The sequence below is a fragment of the Danio aesculapii genome, chromosome 25, assembly GCF_903798145.1.
Source record: "Danio aesculapii chromosome 25, fDanAes4.1, whole genome shotgun sequence".
Taxonomy (NCBI): Eukaryota; Metazoa; Chordata; class Actinopteri; order Cypriniformes; family Danionidae; genus Danio; species Danio aesculapii.
The window spans coordinates 18,692,463-18,715,053 of record NC_079459.1 but is presented as its reverse complement, the minus strand read 5'-3'; the positions used below and the strand labels follow the sequence as shown (position 1 = coordinate 18,715,053).

General features: G+C 38.3%; 1 protein-coding gene across 3 annotated transcripts in view; it reads left to right on the top strand.

Moving 5' to 3' along the window:
* Positions 1–22,591, top strand: part of magi2b (membrane associated guanylate kinase, WW and PDZ domain containing 2b) — a 227,462-nt gene that overhangs the window by 170,321 nt on the left and 34,550 nt on the right. For all 3 annotated transcript variants that reach the window (XM_056451972.1, XM_056451971.1, XM_056451970.1), the window contains exons 12-13: positions 6,230–6,261; positions 15,734–15,911. In XM_056451972.1, coding sequence (XP_056307947.1) covers positions 6,230–6,261; positions 15,734–15,911 — 210 coding nt within the window. The remainder of the gene's footprint in view (positions 1–6,229; positions 6,262–15,733; positions 15,912–22,591) is intronic.

Here is a 22,591-nt window from a genome sequence, read left to right as displayed (position 1 = left end):
AATAGCAAAAGTGGATTTGGACAGACCCTTAAACTCTGAGCCTAAATCGTTAAATTAGAGGCCATAATTTTATAGTCGTTTACTAATTTGTTTCATTTTTTTAAATGTAATCTAGCATGAATGCATTTTTTTTTTTTATCTCCAAATGATGTTTCCAAAGTACTGAAATAATTAGTTAATAGAAGCAGATTCATTACAGTTTCCATTTCTAAATCTTCCAGTGTTTTTCTACCTTATTAGTGCAGCAGTCGGAGCAAAAAATCCACTGTCCATTTTTGTCAAGATTATTGACATCTCAGGGAAGACTGGATAGGCAGGTGCAAGGTGATAACTATACTCCTCTGACTTCCCGGTTTGTCGGAAATATCATCAGGGCTGTGGCATTTCAGCAGTGTCGACAGATCTCTTACATCCTCCTGGCTCTTTTCCATTCGGGTCTTGCTGTACTCTGATCTGACACTCACCTCGAATCCCCCATGAATCACCTTTCAGACTTAACCTGAGAGAGACTCGAGACAAAAATGAAAGCTAAGAACACAGGGTGCATTGCATTAGCACTTTTTCCACTGATGCCATGGACAAAACATGGCATTGAGCTTCTATACTCTAACATTTTTTAAGTGTTGTTTAGTGATTAACGCAATTAGAAAAATAAGTGAAACATTCTTGAAGCCTTGCATGAAAGCCAGACTGAAGTGTTCTGGTCTTAATTGTCCATATGGCATCTCTTGTGATGTACTTGGGGAGAAAGAGTACTTATGGAGTGGCACGACTGTGCATATTTGCTGGAGGCTTTATATTTAGCCCTTCACTGCCAAGTCATGTACTGGTCATATAGCGTTTTATGTAATCCTGTTAGTATAAGCAAGCATAAAAATGTCTTGCCCGTTTGCCTTATGCTACATATGTGTAGATACGCAGATGTACAACTCACTAAAATATCTAACCTAGTCAAAATCAGGAAGAAGGTACTGACTTCATCACAGTCTTTACTTGCCAAATACTAACTTTCTGGTTCATCTCAACGTGGTAAGATCATGATGAGAAGTGAATCCCTCCCACCCCCTGCACACACACATTCTGATCCATGTAGAACTTGAACTAGTGACTCTTACATGGGAGTCGGGTGCACTAACAAGGACACTGAAGGCAACAGTTTGTAGTCAAGTCAATTACACACACACCCCAAACCTCACTCTCAACCGGGTCACGGCACCAATGCACTCTTGTTCTACTCAACCTGTTATGAGTGTGATTCGAGCAACTATTTCTGTATGAAAGGTGGCCAGACTAATGTAAAATGACTGTAAAGATGACTGCATCCATCTTCTGTTGTTAGTACAAATCTTGATGCTAGGGAATGAGAGTTTACTGACTTCATCACAGTCTTTACTGGCCAAATGCTAACTTTCTGGTTAACCTTCTGGTTTCATCTCAACCAGGTTAGATCATGTTTAGAAGTGATCCCCCACATGCACACATTCTGATCCAAGTAGAATTTGAACCAGTGACGCTTACATGGGAGTAGGGTGCACTAACAAGGACACTAAAGGCAACAGCTTGTAGTCAAGTCTATTACACACACATGCACACCCCAAACCTCACTCTCAACCGGGTCACGGCACCAACACAGCATCAATGCACTTACAAATCTTGATGCTAGGGAAGTGAGAGTTTACTTGCTTGTTTGCCTTTGTTATACCCATTCCTCCCCCAAAGTCATGGCACTAATGTGACCCCTCTGGTTCTACTCGGCCCAATCCAAGCAGTATTCTAACCAACAAATCTAATGTGGGAAGCAGGTGCACTAGCAAGAATGTTAAAGACAGCAGTCTCAGGTCAAGTCCATTACCCCCTAATACTCATTCGTATCTGGGTCACGGCACCAATTTGCTTGACCTGATTTGAGTGGGATTCCAACAATGATTTCAGCATGGAAGGAGGGCATACTAACAAGGACTCTAAATAGTGCACTAGCAAGGATGTTAAAGACCGCAGTCTCTATTCAAGTCCATTAAACTTACCTCTCTAAACCTCATTCTTATCCGGGTCACGGCACCAATTTAACTACTCTGGTTGTACTTGACCAGATATGAGTGGGATTCCAACAAAGATTTCAGCATGGAAGGAGGGCATACCAACAAGGACTCTAAATAGTGCACTAGCAAGGATGTTAAAGACAACAGTCTCTAGTCAAGTCCATTACACTTACTCCCTAAACCTTATTCTTATCCGGGTCATGGCACCAATTTATACCCTCTGGTTGTACTTGACATGTTATGAGTGGGATTCTAACAATGATTTCAGCATGGAAGGAGGGCACACTAAAAAGGCAACTAGCAAGCATGCTAAAGACAGCATCCTCTAGTCAAGTCAAGTCCATTATAATCACCCACCTAAACCTCACTCTCATTCGGATCGTGGCACCAATGCAAAACATCTTAGTCTACTTGATCTAATACGAGTAGGATTTGAACATTTTTCACATTGAAGGTGGGCACAGTAAAGCTGGAATTATACTTTCGCCTGGCGCCGCATTGCGCACCTCTGCCGACTGCGTGCGCACCTAGCGAAACAGACAAGGCTTTTATACTTTCCGTGTGCGCCGTTGTGATATTCTTTAAATCAGACAGATAAATAGAGAAGTAGGAAGTTTCCGGTACTACGTCATATCATAATATCGTTCAATATTTTTAAACTAATTATTTTTTATTGTTTTTATACATTATTTTAATCATTATAAGCATTTTTATAACCATTCAATATTTTCTTTTAATCAAACTTTGATGCATCACTTGCTTCAGTTCATATCTTGGACAGTTTTACCATTTAAAGTTTATTATAATATTAATCACAAGAGAACATGAGTTGCTCTACAAATATATTTTTATTATGGCAAGAATAAAAGCAACTAAAGTACACTTACTACAAAATACTGATGTTTATTTTAGATTTAGCCCGCTCCACAAACGTTTAGGCTACATCAGTGTAAAAGCTATGACTGATGGAAAAACATATTCTGTAATTGTGTAGCTGGGTCTCCACTTTTGCCATGGCCTCTTTTGGCATAAACAAACGTATCCCTCAGGTTTTTCCAAACTTTTTAACATAAACTTTCCTCCTTTCCCACTGCTGTTGCTATTTCTAGCAAATAATTATTGGTCATCACTTGCTTTTGTTCATATCTCGGACAGTTAATTACAATTAATTAAAATATTAATGACAACAGAACACGGGTTGCTCTACAAATATATGTTTTATTATCGCAAAAATAAAAGTAAAAAAGCACACTTACTAAAAAATACAGATGTTTTTTAGATTTAGGCCGCTCCACAATTCACACATTACTGTCTGGCTAGTTTCTGTCCTATACTTATGCTAAAAAACCAATAATGGTCCAACATGATAACACCAATTATGTCCAGAGAAACAGGGCATCAGTGTATTGTAAACCGACAGGTTTAAATATTCCTTTCCAGTTATCAAAGAAATTATTCTGTGACTTAATTATAGTTTTGTAGCTATTAAATTGTTTTAAATTCTAAATTGAACAAAATACATCAGTGTAAAATCTATGACTAGTGTAAAAACATATTTCTGTAATTGTCTACCTGGGTCTCCACTTTTGCCATGGCCTCTTTTGGTTTTAACAAACTTATCCTTCAAGTTTTTCTAAACCTTTAAACAAAAACTTTCTCCTTTCCCACTGCTGTTGCAATTTCTAGCCAAGAATTATTTATCATCTGCTTATCTCGCTGATCGCGGGTCATAAAGATGTCTGTACAGTAATCCTGTTTCATACAAAATCTCTTCAAAGTGGTTCATATTCAACTCAAATCAGTTGCGGCGCCGCGCGCACTGTTCGCTCGAGTCTCAAAAAATGTCCTACGCACCGCCAGCCGAAATCATGCCGCGCACACCCAAAGCGAACATCCGCGATGATGTCACATTCACCGCGCGCACTCAAGCGAACAAGTGGACGCATCGAGTATTAACCAGGCTTAATAAAGACATTAAAGACCACATCCTCCAGCATCTGTCATTAGTAATACTCTTGATAATAGGAAAATAAGTTTTGCTCGCTTCTCATTAGTTTTCTTTTGTCATATTAATCACTCCTCAGTTTCATCCGGGTCACGGCACCAATAAAATTCCTTTAGCTCTCTTTTACCTATGAGTGGAGTTTGAATAAATTAGTTTAATGAATCAATTTCACTTGCTTCTTTTGTGATGATGTGTCACTCAATATTACCACCATGTCTGATGGTTTCAGTTTAATATTTAAAGTACCTTTTAATAATAAAAAGTATTATCAATATTTATCAAATTGTAAATGCATTCAGGACTTGTCTGAGCATTATTGTATGTAGGTGAAAATGATCCTTGAAAGAAATATAAGGATGCAGATATTAGCCTTTGAATCTATTAAATCTGAAATAATCCCTGAAAGTATTGACTTTTAAAAATGTGCTTTAACCCTGTTTTTATGCATACCCTGTAGCAAAGACTCACAATATAGTGCATGTGATTGAAAGAATCAGGTATGAGACTAAGAAATGAAAAGTCATAACTCATTATTCTCACAGCACCTCTAGCCATGGTTTAATCAGATTGCAGATGAATCTTAAAAAAAAAGCTTTTTAATATCACAGTCTTTTCATACATGCACATCATGCATTTTATTATATGGGGAACATAATATAGAAAAACAGTATTATGGAAATTCTTTGCAGACTGTAAGAAGTGAAATTTGTGGATTTAGAAGTTATTTACACTTGATCTAAACTTCAATAATATTCAGAATCAAAATAAATATTTAAACATTATTTAATTAAAAATGTTGTCATGTATCTTAACTACTACACTAATTGGAAATACATATTTTTTAAAAAGATGGCAAAGACTTGAGATTAATATCTATTTCATTTTAATATCTAATTCAAACCGTAGGGGGTCTGGTTTGGGGACCACAGGATTTCATCTCTGGTATTCGCAGACGAAGTTGTTCTGTTGGCTTCATCGAACATGGACCTTCAGCATGCACTGGGGCGGTTTGCTGCCGAGTGTGACACGGCTGGGATGACAATCAAAATCCCATGCTCCAATCCAATGCTCCACCGGAAAAAATGTGGTTTGCCATCTTCAATTTGGAGGAAAGTCCTTACCCCAGGTGGAGGAGTTCAAGTATCTTGTGGTTTTGTTTACAAGTGAGGGAAGGATGGAACGTGAGATTGACAGGCGGATCAGCAGCAGCAGTAATGCGGTCGATGTACTGGTCCGTTGTGGTAAAGAAGGAGCTGAGCCGAAATGCAAAGCTTTCAATTTACCGGTCAATCTACGTTCCTACTCTCACCTATGGTCATGAGCTTTAGGTGACTCAAAGGACAAGATCTCGGATACAAGCGGCCGAAATGAGTTTCCTTTGCAGGGTGGCAGGGCGCACCCTTATAGATAGGGTGAGGAGCTCTGTCACCCGGGAGGAGCACGGAGTAGAGCCGCTGCTCCTCCACATCGAGAGAAGTCAGCTGAGGTGGCTCGTGCATCTGTTTCGGATGCCTCCTGGACGCCTACCTAAGAAGGTGTTCCAGGCATGTCCCACCGTGAGGAGGCCTCGGGGAACACCTAGGACATGCTGGAGGGACTATGTCTCTCAGCTGACATGGGAATGCCTCAGGATCCCCCTGGAGGAGTTGGAGGCAGTGTCTCTTTAAGGGAAAGGGAAGTTCTAGGGGTTTTCTCCTAAGACTGCTTCCCCCATGACTCGGCCACGGAAAAGCAGATGAAAATGAATGAATGAATCTAATTTATTTTAAAAATATATGCACTATGCCTATAAATAAAGAGCTGTTATTATATTGAAGATGACGATCATAATAAAAATGTTTTTGGTAGTACAGTACAGATATAAAAGCAGCATAAACACTAAAATAATATAAAAATGCTTGTTTAGAAGGGCCTTCAAGTTGTAAAAATTTAGTTTCATGTTTGTTGTCTCTTTTATGGTACTAAATATGGTTTGGCAGGGCCTCGTTTTACTCCTTTCGTTTAGGATGAGTTTGGCCTCAGCTCAAAGCTAATGATGTAATTACCCCACTAATAAATTTAATAAACGTTCCTGACTTCAGAGCCTATACCACAACCAGATAAAACATGGACGAATAGCTTGTGACTATTATGAAACGCGTTACCTAATGATGTTAATCTTTTTTCCTTTTTCTCTCTTTGTTAGGCCTCTTTACAGCCTGGGATCCAACAAAACAGGTAAATGGATTTAAAGTACTTCATTTATTAAATTACTGTCTGTTCTTAAAGTCTACGTTTAACACCTATATTTAACATTTTACATGACATGATATCTTAAAATTATGGTAAGTTTGACATGGTGTGAACTTGGCAAGATTTCAGCTTTACTCTTCTGAGTCAACATGTATGTATGACAAAATGTAACTATTTTATCATGTAGGAATTTTATATGAATTTCTGCAGTTTGATTTATAAGTAAATATATTATTATATGTATTCAAAGCATGAATTTCCACCTTTCAATGGACCTGTGGGCTGTAATCAAATTGTATTATTAAGATTCATACAAATTACTCTATTGTGCGCTATTGTATTGAGGTGCCACTCACTAACCTGAAGCTTTTGAATGGGAATGTAAATTTGTAAAAGCATGTGGAATTTGGAGGAAACTAGCTGATAATTGAAACTACTGCACAATCATTCGCCACTTTGGTATGCAGAAATATTGAGTTTATATCAAACAATCTGTAATAACAGATAAAGCAATATTGAACATGAAATAAAAACTATTTACTGTCAGATCCAATATACTGTAGTGAGCACAGCAATCAAGATTTAGTTGTAATCTTTCTGAAAATCCAGTGTGGAATTGGGTTTGTTGTAAGTAAATCTGAGGTTAAAACTAAACTGGAAAAGGGACCAAGTTCTTACTGACATGGTGTAGAACAGGGGTTCTCAAACTTGATCCAGGAGGGCCGGTGTCCTGCAGATTTTAGCTTCAACTTGCCTCAACACACCTGCAAGGATGTTTAGAAAGCCTAGTAAAAGCTTGATTAGATAGCCCAAATGTGTCTGATTAGGGTTGGAACTAAACTGTGCAAGACACTGGCCCTGCAGGACCTTTATTCGTCCACTTTTTCCTATTGTTGGAATTAAAGACGATTTATCAACCACTTAGTACACCACAGCTTCTTCTATTTATTTCGTGTTTGTGTAAACCCTATTTTCTGATAACTTCACAACACGGCTCAAACTGGTGATTCTGGCATGGGAGGTGGGTGCTCTAACGAGGAGGCTATAGAACGCAGCCTCAAGCGCCTGTTGCTAAAGCACCTCCAGATCAGGGGAGTGAGGATTTTCTCCATTGCACTTGCTTACCTTTTATTTCCGGGTCACGGCACCAATGCAATCACCGAGGTCTGGGGGCTAAGTGGGGCTTGAACCGGTTATTCTGGCATGAGAGGAGGGGCTATAAAAGCAACTGTACATTTCAAGCAAAAATCTTTTTCGTTCTTCATTAGAGGGCAAAAATTATTTTGAAATGGCTGAGTTAGTAGCCATACCATAGACTGTAAAAATATGGACGTAGTATCATGATGTCACCCATAGGTTTACAAAGAGTGAAATTGATGCTACAGGTGGGCATGGTCATTCGTCACCATTTTGTTTGTGCGTCATCACACTGACCCGGGGTAACCAAAAAAGGGCAAAGAGGTGGAGCGTGAGCGGAGCTACAGACGCCTGCTAGCATTTTGCCTAGACAAGATATTTTCTTTGGGAGAAACGTTTAATACTTCATTACCTGCGACTCGTTTGTGTTCTGAACACGTGCTTGGTAGTACACTACATCAATAAAGTGTTTAGTCCTTTGAAAACACTGTGGTAATACATTGAGCCACTGAGCATTGTTCTTATGTTTTTCTACAGCAGGAAAGCGCGAATTACTTCCAAATATAGTCTTTGTTAGCAAATGCAAGGCTATTTATAAAATCCAGGCATAACACTGTATAGTGGGTCTCACATCAAAAGCGCCGCTCGGCAGCGCGCCGTGTCACGCCACGCAGCGCCATGCATTTTAGAATTCTAAACATAGGTTTTTATCAGGGTACACACTGGCACCGCAAGTCGGCAGCTGTCCACGGCGCCCAGCCACCATTCAGGATACTGTTCATATTTCTTCCGTGCCACAGAACGCCATCTGAATACTTTTATTAAAATTTAACATACGAATGTGCGTGTCTGGTGTGGGATACATTCAACTGTCATGTGCGCACTGTGTTGCAGCGCCGAGTGGCGCATCCAATGTGTGACTCACTTATGACAACGTTTCAGATGTTCTAGAGCCTACAGCTATTGAATCTGATTCTGAAGTGCATTACAGGTCTAAAGATATTTATAATGATAAATTTATAAATCAAATACATTTATAGATTTATAGAAAAAGAATTTCACTCACCTGGCAAATGGAGGCCCCGTGAATGGTTTGTGAGCAAAATGATTAAGTGCACACAACATGTCATATTATCTGATAATTGTAGGAAATAATTCCAAAAGGCAACTGACAGTGTAAAAATATAAAACAAAACGAAATACAATGTACAGTGGAAGTCAGAATTATTAGCCCCCCCTTTTGAATTTTTTTTTCTTTTTAAAATATTTCCCAAATGATGTTTAAGAAAGCATGGAAATTTTTCACAGCATGTCTGATAATATTTTTTCTTCAGGAGAAAGTCTTATTTGTTTTATTTTGGCTAGAATAAAAGCAGTTTTCAATCTTTTAAAAACCATTTTAAGGTCAACATTATTAGCCCCTTTAAGCTATATATTTTTCATTAGTCTACAGAACAAACCATCATTATACAATAACTTGCCTAATTACCCTAATCTGCCTAGTTAACCTAATTAACCTAGTTAAGCCTTTAAATGTCAATTTAAGCTGTATTGAAGTGTCTTAAAAATATCTAGTCAAATATTATTTACTGTCATCATGGCAAAGCTAAAATAAATCAGTTATTAGAAATGAGTTATTAAAACTATTATGTTTAGAAATGTGTTGAAAAAATCTCTCCGTTAAACAAAAATTGTGGAAAAAAATAAACGGGGCTTATAATTCAGGGTGGCTAATAATTCTGACTTTAACTGTAAATGCCGAGTTCAGCAGCTAATCAGCCGGTATGACGTTACGGTGACCAGCGAGACCTATCTGTCACTTAAGTGGCCACGCCCTCATTATGCAGATTTAATATAAATTAAATGGATGAGTTATAAAAAAATTCACCCCCTCACAGTTGTCATGAAGTGTAATATTAGCTATATACACCAAAATAGTTTTTTGTACCAGGCTCAGTAGAAATGTGCTTTATTATGAAGCCAGGCCTTGCGGAATTTCCATGAATTTCAGTTACTTCTGTTTTAGCTTCATGAGGGAGAGCAGGATGTTGTCACTTGGGCCGTTCTCATTTATGGAGAAAATTTAAAAGCACTGCAGCGTTCAGGTGTGCTATGTTTGTCTGAGGCAATTAGTCTACCGTTATTACTGAATTGTGTATATTCCAAACAATGTTTGAAGCTGATTGGTTAGTTCTGGTCATATGACTCTTTGTGCACTTGTGAAATTCTGAAAATGTTTCTGAAAATGTTCTGAGATGTTTCTAAGAAGATGCGCCTGGAATACAAGTGTGTCATACCACACTCGCCGCTTGTGAACTGTGCGAGCGTCTCTGCCTATTTGTGAGTCCAAGTCGTGAGGAAAAAACAAACTTGCATGCATAAAAAATGCAATATGTGAATGGCCCCTTACGGTGTACTGATTTTAAACACTTGAACACCCCCTTGTTGTAGTAGGTGGAGTTGTCAATGTGTCATTCTGTGCTCACACATACCTCTAAACACAATAAACAGTGGCTAAGGCCCTGTTTAGTTTTCGAGCCTGAAAACGGAGCGTTTTGAAAACAGAGGAGGGGCTGCAGGCATTCGCTTTTTCCGAATATTGTGTGCACAATGGTCAGTCCTGCATCCTCTCCTTAAGTTCAGACTTCACAAGATTGATATGGAAAACAAACTCCCGAGGACACGTCGGGTAAATATTCAAAGGGAACATTGTACTTCATAACCTCATTCACCTCACCCTGGCTATGTTGTTTCTTAAAAATAAAATGAAATGAAAACATGATATGAGGAACTACCTATTTTCAAATGGTCCTAATGTATGTTTAAATTCAGATGTAGTGCCAACTTGAGTAGTATTCCATTTGTTCTTCATTAGAATTGGTTGGCCAAAGATCAAATCATGAGGTTTTTTTTACATGATGTAGGAATATTTTTCCACCTGCACGCCTCTATCTATCCACTGGCCTTCAGAGCTGATCTTGAACCAGCGTCAGATGGCTGAAATCCCTTGGCAGCTCAGAGTGACTGCAGCATCAATCTCTGACCAGCGCTGAAGACAAACCGCAGCCACGAGTTCTTAGTCTCAGCACGTGTTTAGCGCGGCGCTGGATCACACTCTGATGAAACCCGACATGGAAATGTCCCGGGTGACAGATGCATTAACGCAGTCTCCATGGGTGGCGCTTCATCAGTATTCCTCTTGTACTGCAGCATTAGCAAACAAAACGCTTTAACTGACAGCAAAGTGCGCCTCTTTAATACGTGTGTCTCTGTGAAGGAGCGCGCTGGAATGTGTTTATCGGGAAGAGAAATTATTCCATGCAAAGATTATGCAGGTGATCCTCCATTGATATTCCTCCTCCTCTGTCCTCGAGAATCACAGACTCAAACATGCCTCATCATTTCTCCAAATGGATTAATTTAAAGTTTTACTTATTTGAGAGAGAGAGAGAGAGATCAATTCTGTCATTATTTACTCGCCTATGTCACTCCAGACACCTTAATCACTTTAACACGTTTCAGAAAGGTCCAGAATTATCTTCTTTTTATAGCTATATTGGCCATTAGTGAATGTTTCATTTGAATTTTTGAAAATAGGCACTTTGCTTTAATTTTTTTATTTATATATTAGCTCTGTGTGTGTTCCAGTGAGTACAAAATAATAATTTATTAATACTATATAACAGTTTATCATTTTGTCTGTTTTAGTTTAAGCTAATAAAGTTCACTCTATATAATAATTTAAGAGTAATAAATATTATTTATAGCTGTTATATTATATATTATTCCATGTTTATATATATATATATATATATATATATATATATATATATATATATATATATATATATATATATATATATATATATATATATATATATATATATGTGTATATATATATGTGTGTATATATATATATATATATACCACACGCTCACCAGCCACTTTATTAGGTACACCTGTCCAACTATTCATTAATGAAAAAATTTCTAATCTGCTAATCACATGGTGAAACTGCTGATCTACTGGCATTTTCATGCACAACCATCTCTAGGGTTTACAGAGAATGGTCCGAAAAAGAGAAAATATCCTGTGAGCTGCAGTTCTGTGGGCTCAAATGCCCTGTGAGGTCAGAGGAGAATGGCCAGACTGGTTCCAGCTGATAGAAAGGCAAGAGTAACTCAAATAACCACAACCGAGGTGTGAAGAAGAGCATCTCAGAATGCACAACACATTTAACCTTGAGGCGGATGGGCTACAGCAGCAGAAGAACACACTGGGTGTCACTCCTGTCAGCTAAGAACTCACACAGGCTCACCAAAATTGGACAGTAGAGGATTGGAAAAGCCTGGTCTGATGAGTCTCGATTTCTTCTGCGACATTTGAAGAGTAGGTACAGAATTTGGCATCAACAACATGAAAGCATGGATCCATCCTACTTTATATCAACAGTTCAGGCTGGTGGACGTGGTGTAATGGTGTGGGGGATATTTTGTTGGCACACTTTGGCCCCATTAGTATGAAATTGAGCATCATGTCAACGCCACAGATTAGAGTATTGTTGCTGACCACGTCCATCCTTTTATGACCACAGTGTACTCATCTTCTGATGGCTACTTCCAGCAGGATAACACACCATGTCGAGAATCATCTCAGACTGGTTGATTATGACAATGAGTTCACTGTACTCAAATGGCCTCCACAGTCACCAGATCTCAATCCAATAGAGCACATTTGAGATGTTGTGGAATAGGAGATTCGCATCATGGAAGTGCAGCCGACAAATCTGCAGCAACTGCGTGATGCTATCATGTCAATATGGACAAAAATCCCTGAGGAATATTTGCAGTACCTTGTTGAATCTATGCCACGAAGGATTAGTTCTGAAGGCAAAAGGGGGTTCAACCCGGTACTTGTAAGATGTACCCAATAAAAAGACATCTAGTTATATAGTTTGTAAAACATCTAGGCTACTCCTCTCACAATCTCAAATTTAGTCTTCTTATTTAACTGGTGTATATATTTTCCCTCAGCATTACATGCCATAATTCCATTTCATGCCCACAAATGCTGTTTGTCAACCTAATAGAACACAGATCTCAGGTTCACTTTCTCTGAAGCCCTGTAAAACAACAAACCAATTCATTTAGCAGGGATTCCTAGAACTGTCCACGTGCTCTCATTTCATGCGAGTTCACTTTCATCCCAGTGTGAGATCCATCATTTTCAGGACGCAGTCCAGTTCGGCAGGATTTAGGCCCTCGTAATGGAATTGGTAGGTTAAGCGGTGAAAGCTGCAGGTGAAATGAGCAGCTCGCAGGAAATAGGATCCATTAGCCTCCGGGGCGCAAGACTCAAGCACGGATACTCGGCTTCACACTTTAGTCCCTCACTTAGGGCTTAATTCATCTCCCCCGCTGAGCCTCCAGAGACCGCTAAACTGAAAGAGGACAGGAGGAACGACAGGGTCACCTTTATCACACACCCTATGTTCCCTGCTTGAACTCTTAAAGGGGGCATATTATTATGCCTCTTTTTTTTTCTCTGGTGTTCCTAGAATGAGTCAGACCAAAATACGCCATAGATCATTTCTTATAGCTTGTCAATTTTCAGCAAAAGCATGCTGTTTTTGTGTGTGTCCCTTTAAATGCAAATAAGCTACTGCTTTCCAGAAGGCAGAACCTATGGAAAGTACTCTGACAGAAACAACAAAACAAGCAAATCTAAAACCGCTTTAAAGCTTTACATGTTCAAACTGTACTCAGACGATGTTTGAGAAGAAAAGCTTACAACTTCTAGATGCACCAGGATGTTTCTAAACGGTTAGTCGTTGAATATAAGTAGTTGCTGTGCTGCCTTTGCAAATAAACATTATATTATTAGTACAAATCTAATATCATCGCAGAAATTATAAAAGTTTGTTGCGTGTCTATTTAGTGCAAAATAAATATGCATTTATGTATATTTTTGGGTTAAACCTAAAGAAAGAGCTTTGGTCTCTAAATACCAAGGCCATTACAAGCTGAACTGGTGCTCTAGGCAGACGATAATCATGCCACCTTGGTGTTCTTGCCGCCCTCATGGAAGTGAAGAGCCAGTGGGGGGTCTCTCCATGATGCTCCTAGCAAGATACTTCCCTGGGCAATCACCCATATTGCCCATGCCTATATCTGCCACTGCTGATTACAGCCAGATATAATGCTAACTTTAGCCACATTAGATGTATAGCATGTAAGTAACAACCTAGGGCTCATTAGACATACAGTACATGCTTCAGTCTAAAAATGTCACAAAATGTACTTAAACGTATGTTTAACTGCAGTATTTTTGTAAAATGAATGCTATGGGGCAGTATGACCCCAACAACTTTTGTTCCTTTTCACATTAATGATATTTACAGGGAAATATTAATGATGAAACAAAAAGGATTGTTTTGTGCAGTTCTTTGGATGATGATGTTTAAAGATGTTTATGATATGGACATGTTTTCTGGTGTGATCAGTTTGTTTAGTAGCTCACTTTGTACGGTGTTATACTTGTGACACAGAGCATTCAGGTTCAAGTCTGGCGAAGCACTGTTCCACAAATAAGATGAAATCAATATAAAATCATAAGGTCACCAGGGCACTTTTCCTCTTACGTTTGATTTTGAAAACAAGGGCTGCGTCCGAAACCGCATACTTCCATACAATACAGTACACTAAAATCAGTATGCGAGCCAAGTAGTATGTCCAAATTCATAGAAGTCAAAAATCAGTATGCGAGAAGTACCCGCATGACTTACTATTTCCGGCGAGATTCTGAAATGCGCATCCCATGCACGCTGCGCCATCCCATCATGCCCCGCGAGAGAATTCATGAATGGGAGTAAAGCGACGCTACTGACGCAGATAGGTCACATGACCATGACAAAATGGCGGATGTAGTATGTCCGAATTCCATTCATACTGCTCACATTCATACTGTATAGAACACACTTTTCTAACGGCCGAGTTGTACATTTAAATTCAACTGCAGTACCTACTGAGTAGTAGGCGTGTCTGACGGAGCCACTATTTTTGGCTTTAGGGAAGTGTTTAGATGTGTTTTGCTAGGTGATCTTCGACAAGCTCTACCTTCTCATGGACATGGACAAGAAGGAAGTGCAACAAAATGTATTCCAAGTACCATATTTCAGATTCGCAAATAAAAAAAAGCGACCTCCAGTGGATTTGCCATCTAAAATGTGCAATGAAATGCACCCGGAGCAATGTATTTTACTTTTTGCAGAAATGTAGTTTAAGGGCACGCATTTCAAATGAGCCTGGGTTGGTGAACAAGCATGTTATCAAAATATGAACTTGTATGACTTGTGATTTCTTATGAATATGACTTGAAATATGATTTTTGTATATGAAGTTAGCGGACGAAGTATTGATATTGAAGAAACATTCTTTAGAAACAGCTTTGAACTCACCCTCTTTGATGAAGCTGTCCAGTATAATCTATATTTTTTGTTTATATTATCAAAATACAAACACTTCCAAATACCAACATTCTTCGACACATTTCCTTCAAAAATTTATTTCAACCACAATGTCCTCAATGACTTGTTTGGTGATTTCATAAATCTCTTGCTGCTAGAGTAATCAGTAAACTGAAATGGCCGAATTCCACCGTGGGTGGAAACATGCAGATTAAGGGCCTGTGATATTATAATATATTATAATTATAATGTCCTCTTCCTACATCACTAGGGGGGCAAAATATGAGCTGTGTGTTTTTTCCACATGCTTGGTGAGAAAGTCTTACCAAAACAAAGGACTGTCCTTTTTCACCTTTTCTGATGCACTGGAGACCCAATTATAGCGCTTAAACAAAGTTAAGATAATTTTTTAACCAATTGTATGTGTATGGGTACTGTATGTGTTTGGGCGGCATAGTGGCTCAGTGGTTACCACTGTCACCTCACAGCAAGAAGGTCATTGGTTTGTGTATCGGCTGGGCCAGTTGGCATTTCTGTGTGGAGTTTGCATGTTCTCCCCGTGTTTGTGTGGGTTTCATCCGAGTATTTTGGCTTCCACTACAGTCCAAGGACATGCTGTACAGGTGAATTGAATAAACTAAAATGGCCGTAGTGTATGAGTGCGTGTTTGAATGAGAGAGTGTATGGGTGTCTCCCAGTACTAGGTTGCAGCTGAAAGGGCATCCGCTGTGTAAAACATATGCTGGAATAGTTGGCGGGTTATTCCGAAGTGGCGACCTAAGCTGAAATAATGCTGCAGGAAAATAAATGAATGTATGTGTATGTCTGCTCAAACCAGTCTATTATTCATTGCAGTGGGATCCTCAAGGAAGTCCTCAGACTGGTTTGTCGGCTTCTTTGCTTACTCATGGTGCTCCACATCCTGCACAGACACTCCATCGCTCCTCTGTTCCCGATTCAGAGGCCTTCCACTTGGGCAAGCCAGACCCCTACGACCTCTATGAGAAGTCACGGGCTATATATGAAAGCAGACGTAAGTCAAAGTTTTTGGTGAGCGATTTCTAAAAAATAAAAATGTTTGAATTCTTATTTTACTAATATGATATTATATAATATACTTTTTAAATAATATACATTTTTTTTATTTACTTTTTTTTTTACTTTTCATTAGCCAAATTCGAATTACTGGTATATAATAATTACTTACTGTATATAATAAACATGGACCCTGAAAATATACAATGGCTATATTACTTATAATAAAAATTGTGTCTATGTGTAATAGTTTTATTTTAGAATAATGTTCTATATTAAAGGGCACCTACAGTATGATAAAAATCATCGTTTGTAAGCAGTTTGGACAGAACTGTGTTTAGATATAGTGTGTCCACAGTATAAAAACATATAAAGACAATAAGTCTCTTTTTTTTTTATTTCCTGATGTTAAAATTGTATCCAAATCCCTCCCATTTTGAGGCTGACCACAATGTTGGAGTGCGGTTTTCCCTGCCCACCAAATTGATTGACAGCCACGTATTAACATGCCTCCATACACATATAATCATATCCACAAGTCAGGATGTGCGCAAAGCAACTGTGATTAAAAGGTCTGTTCAGCTCGCTGTGATCATCAATCATCATCAAATGTGATCAAGAATGAGTTTTACAAGTTTAAAACGTTTCTAAAACAGTGCTTCATTTGTAATAAAGTAAGTTAAAGATGGTAAAATCACTGTAATTCATCACCACAGCCGCATGTCAGTACAGTTATAAAAGAAGATGCTACAGTACCGGTTTTGCACACTCGGCGGCCAAAATGCCTCTCAGGCAGTATACTCAGGCATTCTGTCTGAATGGAGAAACCTCAAATTCTCCAAAACTGTTTGCCAAGCTTACGATTACATTACATATTAGGAATCACCAATAAACTTAAACAAGAACTCTCATAAGTTTTGTTTTTAAACATCCGAATCAAACAAAATCTGCATTTTTTCAGGTTGCCTGAGCTAATGCGCACTCGAAAGGAACAAGATCACGACACCAACCTCGGTCATTCTACACATTATCATCCTCTGAATAATGCTTCATTAGATTGCGCTGGTCTTCTGAAGTAATTCACAACATGGTCTTGAAGGTGAATCTCCTCCAGAAATGACAGCGACTCTTTGTTTGAGTAGTTGCTGTCATGTGATGTGCCTTTGACAGGACAGACTGTACCTCGCGTTCATTTCACAAGGATTACAAAACAAAAAAAATGTTTGTTTTCAAGTGCACTTGGTTCATTTAAAAGTACAGATTTGAAGCTTTATTTGGAAATATTTCTTATGTCTGTAAAGCAACTATTCGCTGAGATTCCAGCGTGTTTGTTGACCACAAAAGCACATGTCTGGTCAGAGCTTCTCCCATGGAATAACGTCAGTCTATAACGATCACTGTTTGGCTCCTGTACTAGTAGGCGGGGCTTAATTCGCCATATTGCCCGTTACACTTTTCCCCATTCAAAACTATACCAGTGACATGTCTTGTGTATTCTATTATTTGGTTAAACGTGCACGCTGTGTGTGTGTTCGTTAACTTTATAACGACGTTATGTGTGACTTATCATTGCAGAAAGGCTTGATTTAACTCCGCAACAAATACATCAAATAATAATCACTGGGAAAGTTCTTACTGTAGTATTTTTCACAACCGTTACGTGAGATCCGCTTCCTTCATGTCTGTCACTGTGCTGTTTATCTGACGCAGCCAAGGCGGAGATTGAGGCACACTCAGACAGGCACATGGGAACGGTGGGTGGGGAGAACAAGCATTAAAGGCACAGGCCACAAAAACAGCTACATGGTTGTTCAGAGCAGAAAATCCAATATTCTGAAAGGTCTAATAAATAATCTGATGGGTGTTTTGAGCTGAACGTTCACAGATGCAATCTGGAGACACAAAAGACTTCTCTTAAATCTTGAAAAAGGGGTAAAATAGGTGTCCTTTAATATAATTAAGAGTGAACTGAACTGATTTTAGTAAAAGACATTAAAAACTTTTTAGCGCATACTTATTTTTACAGTGAATCGTTACTGAATCGGGATAAATACAAGTTAAAATAAAAACCTCCTCCAGTTATTGTACACAACATCTAAAATGTCCAAGGCAAAAATCACAAAAAGAAAACCTAATCAGATCTAAATTTATTATATTTAAAATAATATTGTGTGATTGCTGATTTAAAAAATTGGTCTATTTTTCGATTTAAAAAGTATATTTTTAACTCTAATAACAGGGCTTGACATTACCACCAGGTAGATTTCAGCTGTGGTGGGTAAGACAGCCGCTCCCACTAGCCACTCTGGCCGGTTGAAGATTATTTTTAAATTGTAGTTTTCTTAAAAGCAGGGTTCGACTATAGAGATGGCCCAATATGCGTGCAAATGTAATATGCGTGCAAAAGCAGCAGGACTGACTAAAATAATTGTGTTCGCACAAGCAAAAGAAAGCAGGTGAATACCGAATGAGAGGATGATCACTCTGTTTAAAAAGCGTGCACGCTCCCGTTTACTTGCGCGATGGTGCGAAGCAACCGGCTCTGGAAATGCAACTGGTGAGATCAGTTCTCTTTGAAATAGAGATGAATGAGAGGTAAATGGACAAAAGTGATGCTCGTGCACTCACAGTCCTGCTGCTTTGAGCTCCAGATTTTAAAAAAATATACCTTTTTGTAAGCAGCAGCAGTTGCTTTCACTTTAAACATTCTTTGAACAGATTATTATGGGCCTAACGTTAACCGTGTGCGCGTGATCATAATTTCATTATCACCTGCTTTTTTTGCTTACAGTTATTTTTGTTATTATAGTTTAATAATCATTGTTGTTGCAATAACATTGCTTTAATAAGACATTAACTCTTCATTTATGTGTAGTTACTGGTGATCTGAGACCAATTTTTTTAAATGTCAGTTGTTTTGTTGGTAACACTTTATAATAACCACACACTATGCATCATTTATTAAGCATTAGCATATAGTCAATTCATTATTTGTTAAGCATTAACTCTACACTAATAATTGTCAGTAAGCAGTTTAGAACTGCAGTTACTAATGCTGTAATCTTGACTTCTAAGCACATGGATAATGTGCTAAATGATTGTGTTTTCATACTTTGTTAATGATTTATTTTTCATGACTAAGTTAAATATTGCATTATTTACTAATTATTTGTATTTAAGAGTAGTTCGGGGTTTTTAAGATCATTCAGAATGAGTTAGTAAAGGATTAATAAACTAATGAAATCAACGTTTGTATATCTTATTATTCAGGCATATAGTAATGTTACTATCTTTGTTAATAAATGCTTAATTACTGTAAAAACTGGATAAAACAACAATATATTAGTTTAACACCATATTATAATACAGCTTTTCAATGTTATTTTGTGATGTTTAAACTGTACAGTCGTTTTATTTTAGATAAAGTTGCAAAGATTTATTTGTCATTTGATACGGTTTCATTTGTGTATCTCCTAATGAATAGAAATGAAGTCCTTTACTTTCTGTTTTTCCTGTTTAGAATAGAACTGAGCCTTTAATTGTCATTAATGAGGGATTTGTAGAGCATAAATTGTCCTCACTTTAGGTCACAAAACTGGATTGTTCAATTAATAAAGCATTTATTAGCATAAAAATTAACTATTAATATATGCCTGAATAATAAGAATTATAAATGTTGATTTCAATAGTTTATTGAGCATTTACTCACTCATTCTGGATAATCTTTAAAAACCAACAGCTGTTCTTAACTAACTGGTTGTAAATAATGTTATACTTTATGTAGTAATGAAGAAATAATAATTAACAAAGTATGAAAACACAATCATTTAGCACATTATACATGTGCTTAGAAGTCAAGATTACAGCATTTGTAGCTGTATTTATAAACTGCTTACTGAGGTCTATTAATGTAGAGTTAACACTTATCAAATAATGAATTCACTATTTGCTAATTTGCTATTTCACTAATGCTTAGTAAATGATTCATAGTGTGTAGTTATTATAAAGTAGTACGATTTTGTTTTTTTAAAGAAAGGTTTTGTTGAACAAAAGTGCATGTATACAGCTATATTTAGCATGTTTTGACACTAAGAAATAATTATTTATTTATTTTTGGTGTGGTCAGAGATAAATTTGGTAAATCCTTAATTTTGAGCCCTGAAAAGTCATGTAAAATAAAAACTAATAATAATGCGGGACTATGAAACCAAAACCCATTTGCTCATGCACATAAAGCAAGCTCATACTCAACACACAAAAAAGTGAAATGAATGAGGAGACATGTGGACGCAATCAAAGTCCCTTTAAGGCAAGTCATTTCACTCAGCGGCCATCTTTGAAACGCCTCTCGGGCAGAATGCAAGGGCATTCTGTCTGAATAGAGAAACATCAAATTATCCAAAACTGCTTGCCAAGCTTACAATTGAATTTCATATTAGGAATCCCCAATAAAATTAAACAACAACTGTCTCTTTAGTTTCATTTCTAAATGTCCAAATCACACAAAATCTGCAGAAACTCATGTCTGATCTGAGCCCCTCCCCCAGAGTATTGTGAGAGTGATCAATGATTGGCTCCTGTACTAGAAGGCGGGCTTTATTCGCCATATAGCGATAGATGATTGGCTCCTGTGCTAGAAGGCGGGCTTTATTCGCCATATAGCGATAGATGATTGGCTCCTGTACTAGAAGGTGGGCTTTATTCGCCATATAGCGATAGATGATTGGCTCCTGTACTAGTAAGCGGGGCTTATTATTACACCATATTATTATACCCCCCTTTTCACTTTCGTCTGCGTCACCCCTCCGCCATCCGATGCCCTGCAATCCCCCCGCTCTTCACTTTAGTCCACGACAACTCCCAAAATCATTTGAATATTTTCATATTAGTCAATAATATTACTGTAATTAACTTAAAAACTGAATAAATATAGATTTACACACATTTACACAAGTAAATAAACAGAATCAATGATGAGCTAAAAATCTGCCGAATTCTGCGCACGCAGATTCTGTGTGGGCCTAGACATAACACACCATTTAAATCAAGAAATTTTAGCATGTCAAAGTCGAATTTATGCAAATAAAATATATTTTCCCGACAATAAAATTGTGGCTAGTAATAATGGCGAGTGGCTAGTAATGTTGGAAATCTATTAGCCACAGTGGATGGTGATCAAAAAAGTTCATGTCAAGCCCTGATTATTGATAATGTAAATGCAAGTGAATGTCTTTGTCTTCATAAAATCAGTGTACCAAAAAAAAAGTAATTCTAATAATAATAATTGTAATTTTCTTCAGCCCAATAATAATTTCCTTTTCATTTCTTTTCACTTCATGGTGAAATCGCCTTTAAAATTCACAACAGCTTCCTTGAGATTGTTCCTTCCACACGTGAGCCTAAATAAAGCACAAATCCAGTCCAAAGTATTTATGAATATTGTCAGTGTCTGAATGTGTCGTTTGTCACCCGCACAGAGCCGCTTCCTCCTCGGACGCTGACAGACTCTACAGGCAAGTCTTTTTTTTCTTCTTCATGTCACAAACACACGCTCTTAGTCACTTCTGTATGGCTAATTTATGTAACCCGCGTGGCTTTAGTGCTCTATATTTAGATCTGTGTGCGCACTGTACTCTTATTCTCCACTACATTAGGAGGTTGAGCACGCCGGTGTGTGAGCTGACCTATATAACTCAGCTCATGGAGATCTGATGTTCCTCAAGAGCTCCTGCTAACATGAGCAGATCACAAAGACCAGTGTGGCATCAGTGTGCTGCTATGCTGTTGCTAGGGTCTTCTGGGTAGATGATAAGCAGTTGCTATGTGGTTGCTAGGATGTTCTGGCTGGGTAGATGCTAGGCAGTTGCTTTATGGTAGCTAAGGTGTTCTGGGTAGATGCTATGTGGTTGCTAGGGTGTTCTGGCTAGATGGTAAGCAGTTGCTATGTGGTTGCTGGGGGTTCTGGGTAGATGCTAGGCAGTTGCTATGTAGTAGCTAAGGTCTTCTGGGTAAATGCTATCTGGTTGCTATGTGGTTGCTAAGGTGTTCTGGGTAGATGCTATGTGGTTGCTAGGGTGTCCTGGCTAAATGGTAAGCAGTTGCTGTGTGGTTGCTAGGGTGTTCTGGGTAGATGCAAGGCAGTTGCTATGTGGTTGCTAAGGTCTTCTGGGTAAATGCTATCTGGTTGCTATGGTGTTCGTGGTAGATGGTAGACACTAAGCAGTTGTTATGTGGTTGCTAGGGTGTTCTGGATAGATGCTAAGCAGTTGCTATGTGGTTGCTAGGGTGTTCTGGGGAGATGCTAGACAATTGCTATGTGGGTGCTAGGATGTTCTGGGTAGGCGCTAAGCAGTTGTTATGTGGTTGCTAGGTTGTTCTGGGTAGATGCTAAGCAGTTGCTATGTGATTGCTAGGGTGTTCTGGGTAGATGCCAGGCAGTTGCTATGCGGTTACTAGTGTGTTCTGGATAGATGCTACACAGTTGCTATGTAGTTGCTTGGGTGTTCTGGTAGATGCTAAATAGTTGCTATGTGGTTGCTTGGGTGTTCTGGTAGATGTGAAACAGTTGCTATGTGGTCACTAGCGTGTTCTGGCTAGATGCTAAACATTTGCTATGTGGTTGCTATGGTGTTCTGGGTAGATGCTAAGTAGTTGCTATGTGGTTGCTAGGGTGTTATG